The 5,883-nt window shown below is 41.3% G+C and overlaps 1 protein-coding gene across 2 annotated transcripts in view; it reads right to left on the minus strand.

Moving 5' to 3' along the window:
- Positions 1 to 2,233, minus strand: part of RIF1 (replication timing regulatory factor 1) — a 41,674-nt gene extending 39,441 nt beyond the window's left edge. For both annotated transcript variants that reach the window (XM_087950049.1, XM_087950048.1), the window contains exon 1: positions 1,973 to 2,233. In XM_087950049.1, the coding sequence (XP_087806175.1) occupies positions 1,973 to 2,076 (104 nt within the window). In that variant the 5' untranslated portion in view covers positions 2,077 to 2,233. The remainder of the gene's footprint in view (positions 1 to 1,972) is intronic.
- Between the last annotated feature and the right edge of the window lie 3,650 nt (positions 2,234 to 5,883).

Genomic DNA, 5,883 nt, shown 5'->3' on the forward strand with positions numbered 1-5,883 from the left:
CTACTCTCTAATAAACAATTTGGTTTCAGAAAAAAACTATCCTGTAATCTGCAACTCTTACACTGCAAAAACATATGGACTACACAACTCGATCAGGGCAAAGCAATAGACGCAATCTACATAGACTTCTATAAAGCCTTTGATTCAGTGGTACATGACAAACTACTCCTAAAACTAAAATCTTATGGTATCCTGCATAACTGGATAGAAGCATTCCTGTCAAACAGGCAACAAATGGTCAAAATTGGTAGTGTCCTATCAAATTCTGTACCTGTCAACAGTGGTGTCCCCCAAGGCAGTGTTCTAGGACCAACTCTCTTCATACTCTACATAAATGACCTCTGTGATCATATTAAGAGCAACCGCAATCTCTTCGCTGACGATGTAAAGCTATTCAACACCACAGACAATACTGCTAACCTTCAAAAAGATCTTGACTATGTATCAGAATGGTCAAACAAATGGCAACTTCAAATCTCAACAAATAAATGCTCTGTCTTACATATTGGCAAAAAAAAAAAAATCAGACAATAAAATACAAGCTGAATAGTCAAGATTTTGTTGATGATCCAAGCTCTGTAAAGGACCTTGGAGTACTCATCTCAAATGACCTAAGTGCTAGAGCCCACTGTAACTACATAGCCAAAAAGGCATTAAGAGTTGTTAACCTAATCCTACGTAGCTTTTTCTCTGGTAATATCACACTACTAACTAGAGCATACAAAACATTTGCTAGACCAATACTTGAATACAGCTCATCAGTCTGGAACCCACATTACGTATCTGATATTAGCACAGTTGAGAAAATCCAGAAATATTTCACAAGAAGAGTTCTCCACTCCTCTACTCGTTGTAGAATACCTTATGCCACCAGATTCAAAATTCTAGACCTAGAAAACCTAGAACTATGCCGCCTTCGGACCGATCTAAGTATAGTGTATAAAATCATACATTGCAATGTTCTACCAGTCAATGAATACTTCAACTTCAACCATAACAACACAAGAGCAAAGACTAGATACAAACTCAAGATTAACCACACCAAACTTGATTGCAGGAAATACGACTTCAGCAATAGAGTGGTCAATGTCTGGAATACCCTACCTAACTCTATGGTTTCTTCCCCAAACCCCAAAAACTTTAACCTTAGACTGTCTACTATTGACCTCACCCCTTTCCTAAGAGGTCTGTAGGGGGCGTGCATAAGCACACCAATGTGCCTATGTCCCTGTCCTATTGTTTCTTTTAATTTTTCTTATATGTATCCATGTATTCATAACTATGTTTATACTTATACCTATTATCTTGTAAGCGAATGACAAATCAAATCAAATCAAATAAACAGTGCAAATAAGAATCATCAGGATGTCAGAAAAATCCCTGCAACGGTATGTCCAAAAAGAAAACAACCCACCCTAAAAAAAATATCTCTTCTTCTCTACAGCATTTTAAAAGAAACACCCACAGAATTCCTGCTGGCACGTTTCAAACCCAAGAAATAACTTTAAAAAAAGAAGAAGCAGAGAAAGCATGTGACTTGTGGGACCTTTTCAAGGCAAGACTAAGAATGGCAGGGGACAAAGGTTTCCCCTCTCCCCCTTTTTTCATCATCTTCACCACCACCACCATCATCATCATCAATAACTCCATTTCGGAGGGTTAGGGTGAAAGAAATCCGAGGTGGCGAAGGCTGAGGAAGCCGCATAGCCTCAGGATGCTGCGCTGCAATTGGAAGAGAGACTCTCGGGAACCCCACGGATCCGGCAAAGAGGTGTCTGGATTACATGCATATATATTATATATAAATAGGCTTATCGGGCAGTCCCGTAGGAGCACCAAGAATAACGCCGGCCCTCAAAACGAACTTGGTTCTGGTTTGGTTTTTCTTTGAAATATCCTGTACGCGGCTGGCCGGGCACGTCTCCTCGCATCCCTATGGCGGAGAGCACAAGGAGTCGTAGTCGGGACTCACTTCGTCAGGGTCAGCCACGCGTCTGTCAACACCCCCGGCGAGGCGCTTGGGTCCTCGAGGGTCTCCAGCAGGGCCCGCATGCTTGAACCGTCGCAGGGTCCCATCGCGGACTAACGGCTCGAGGAGTGGGGAGGGGGAGGAAAAAAAAAAAACGGCTGTGAAGTTGCCGCCACCCGTTCTCGAACGCCGTTCCCGCGCTCGCGTTCCTTTTCTCCCGGGGGTAAGATGGCGAAGCGCGGGAGCCGGAGCCTTGGGGGGGGAAGGGAGGGCCGCTCTCGGCCAATCAACGCGCGGCAGGAGGCGGGGCGAGGACTATTGAGAGGCAGAGCGCCGAGAGGTCGAACGCCTCTGCTCTTCTTGCCCCGCCCGCGCCGTGGCGAGGGAGAGTGCGGAATCATCGATCGACACGTTCTTTCCCCTCACCGCCTCCCGCCCCCAAACCGCCCTTTTCTCCCTACTGTGGAATCGAAGGCGTTGCGGGTCGCGGTTTTTTTCTTCGCCAACTGCAAACGGCAGCCGGGGCGTTTGATCCACGATGCCGGCCGTTGCTGTCTCCTCCCTTGTGCTTTCCAAACACCAGCACCTCCTTGCCTTCCTCCTTAAAATGAAGGCAAGGAGGTGCTTGGTGTTTGGAAAGCGTTTTGCGCCTGCCAAAGGCGCTTTCCAAACTTGAGTGGGCGATTCGACTCATTTCATTGTCTTGTAGACTAAACTGATATTGCAATCCGCGCTCATTTTAGGACTCGCCTTCACTCCACTCAGTAAGATCGGTCGAGCTTTCTCCAAAATAAGCCCCCAGACTAAGCTTTGAAAGCATGGAATGCATGAATTGGACAATATCTAGGGAGATTCTCAGTCATCCAGGTCATGGTTGTCCCAAAGGTGCTTTCTCAAGAGAAATTTGGACTTTTCTGGTTTTTCTTTGAAGACATTTCTCAACTTCTCATCCAAGAAGCTTCTTCAGCTCTGACTGGATGGTGGGAATAAATTGGTAGAACCAGACCGTCAACGTTGATCTAAGCCGGCAAAACTTGAGTTAATGCCCCCAATTCAGTAGCAACAGGGTTAAAGCAAATCATGAGTAGAGTTTGCATAAAATAGAACTTTAAGATGACTTTAGCTAAGTTGATAGATTAATAAATATGCATCAATTTTACATCTAAATGTGCTAGCGCACAAACTTGGCACCATCCACTTCATCCACTGAGTGACCAACATGTATGTAGAAGTTGCGGTTTCTTAGCAAACCCGGAATTGTGAGAAGCGTTTAATAGATTTGATTAAAATGGAGTGTTAGCAGCTCACAGTTCAAACATGTTTTGCACCTAAAACTGAACTTCAGTCCAAATCCAATTTGAGTGGTTGGAGGGAGATCAGAATTGTGGAGTTGGTTCTGTTGAAAACTTCAAACGGGTCAAAAGTATGCACAAGCACAAGAATCAATTTGGCAATTTTCATTTGAAGGTTCGGTTAAGAATGTTTGGATACATTGTAAACTTAACTGCAACTCTTTACACACCTCTTAATTAAATGCATATACGTGTTATTTGTTCACCTTAATCAGAAGAGGACATCATCAGAGCCTGGGGGAGTCAAGTTTGTTGCCTGATTTTTAAGCGGTATGGTAATTTGCCTTTCAGCCTTGGTAAGGGTATAATTGTCCCTCTTTTATCTAGTACTGATCTGGTTGTTGAATACTGTAAGAGAGCGAGTAGTTTATAGATAAAGCTTTTCTCAATTTGCCTTTTAATGGCTGATTTGTCAAAGTGCCAGTTTCTAGGAATTCTGTTGAATTTTTATATCTGACTTGTCCATAGCTTTAATTTTTAAAAATGTCTTCTGCAAGTGCTCTTTTGTTTTTATTATTATTAATGGCTGGCTTAACTCAAAACTAAAAAATACCTACCTGTTAAAAGACAGAAAAAGAAAAAAAAAAGCTGGAAACCAGTTGGACAAGTAGGTTATATAGTGTTTTGCTTTCCACATGTTTTCTTAGCTTAGGGGTCTTAGCTTCTAGAACAATTAAGAATTGTGAATATGAGGCAAAGGAATGGGGTAGGCAACTTATCCTGGCTAGTTGCACAGTCAGTCAGACGTTCAGACAGGATTTGGCATTTTTATTCACTTGTTGAGTCCTATTAATATATAGGGAAACGGGCTGAATTGGTGGGATTTAGAGATGTTTTTCATTTCTTGCTCTTTGTATTTTCAATTTGGAAAAACTCTAATTCTTGAGCCTGGATTTACACAGCAGCACCAAATGCAACTTGCTTAATATTTTAGGCTTGGTATGATGCATAGTATGATCCATCTAGTCTGGTTGATTTGTGATTCTGTCTTTTGTGAACCCAAAATATTGGGCTAATCAGCAGACTTGTGTGAAGGCTTCTTCTTTGTCTTCTTCATGATATAGAAGTGGTGGGAGAAGCCACTAGGACCTGCCTCATCAAGGTATTTCCTGTTTCCTCTAGCATGCCCTCCAGCAGTTTCAGCAGTTAAAGAGCCTTTAATGTATTTGCATATTTATCTCTTTGCTAAAAAGATTTAAGGCTATCAGCAAAACCCCAAAACCATGAATGGCAGGAAGGGAGAGTGAGTGTTTGATTCTTGGCTGTCAAATCATCTTATGGATATTTGTAGTGTGGATAGCCCTAGCTTTCAAGTATACATAGGAGTCTGGTCAAGGCTACTAAACTGCCAACAGAGAAAGGTTAAGCATACAGTAGTACTGTAGTACACCAGTTTTCTTTTATAAGAGAAGAAAGAGAGTGCTTGTTTGCTTTAATCAGCAGCTGCATGAAATTTCATCAGAGTGAAGGGCTATTTTGAAGTTTTAAGCAACCCTGTTAATTGGACAAACTATGGTAGTGCTGATGTGAGAACATAATTACCTTTCCATCCTATTTCCCTCTGTGTCCCGTTTATATAAATGCTACTGGTACTTTGGATGCTGCTCTTTGAAACCGCTAGATGGCAGAATTTAATTAGCATCATCAGATAATCTATGGATTAAATTCTTATGTGTGCTCGTCTGAGAGTAAAATCAGCTGTTATACAAGAACATATGAAGCCTTAATTTCTCTCTCTCTCTCTCTCTCTCACACACTCACACACACACACACACAGAGTATGGTAGGCTTAGGACTTTAATTCAGACTCCCATTTAGTGAATTTTCTATCTGATCATCCCCTTGAAATATTCTGTAAAATGAAGTAGTTCAGACAAGACACTTATATTTACATTAATTTTGTGGTAGATTGTGGAAAGTGCCACAATGACATCCTAGGGATCTTTGTAAGACTTGGAAACAAACCTTAGAAAATATTTAACAACAAAATGAAAAATAAAACATTCTTGTAAACTTAAAGGCAGACCCGAAGGCTTTCCAACAGTCAGTTGCTGAGTAAAAGGTGATTTATCTAATATTTGTATATTGCATTATGCAAACTCAACTTAATCAATAAAGGGATTTATTCATATCCATTGACATAAGACAATAGTCTGAATTAAGGAAAACTTGGGGTAATCATACTCTCACAGCCCTAGGAAGAAGGCTGTAGCAAACCACTTCTGACATCTTGCCAAGAAAACTGCAGGGATCTGTCCAGGCAGTCATTAGGAGTCAACACTGACTTGAAGTCATCCTTCACCCCAAAAATAATAAGCAAGCAAACAGATGTTGTGAGGTCTGCCTACAGATGTTGTGAGGTCTGCCTCTTCCTCCTCAGTTAAATTAAAGGACCCCAAAGGTATTCCTTTAAATATTTAATACCTCAGCTTTTTAATAATACATCAAATGCAGGGTAGTTTTTAGAAAAAATTAGTGAGTGAATACTTCACAACTTTCTGGCTCAAGAAAATCCCTGTTGTATAACAACTAAGGGAATTACCACAGAGCAGTTTTTTTAAA

This window comes from Notechis scutatus, chromosome 1, assembly GCF_049901735.1.
Source record: "Notechis scutatus isolate UNSWTSFEM ecotype Mainland chromosome 1, rNotScu1.2, whole genome shotgun sequence".
Lineage (NCBI taxonomy): Eukaryota > Metazoa > Chordata > Lepidosauria > Squamata > Elapidae > Notechis > Notechis scutatus.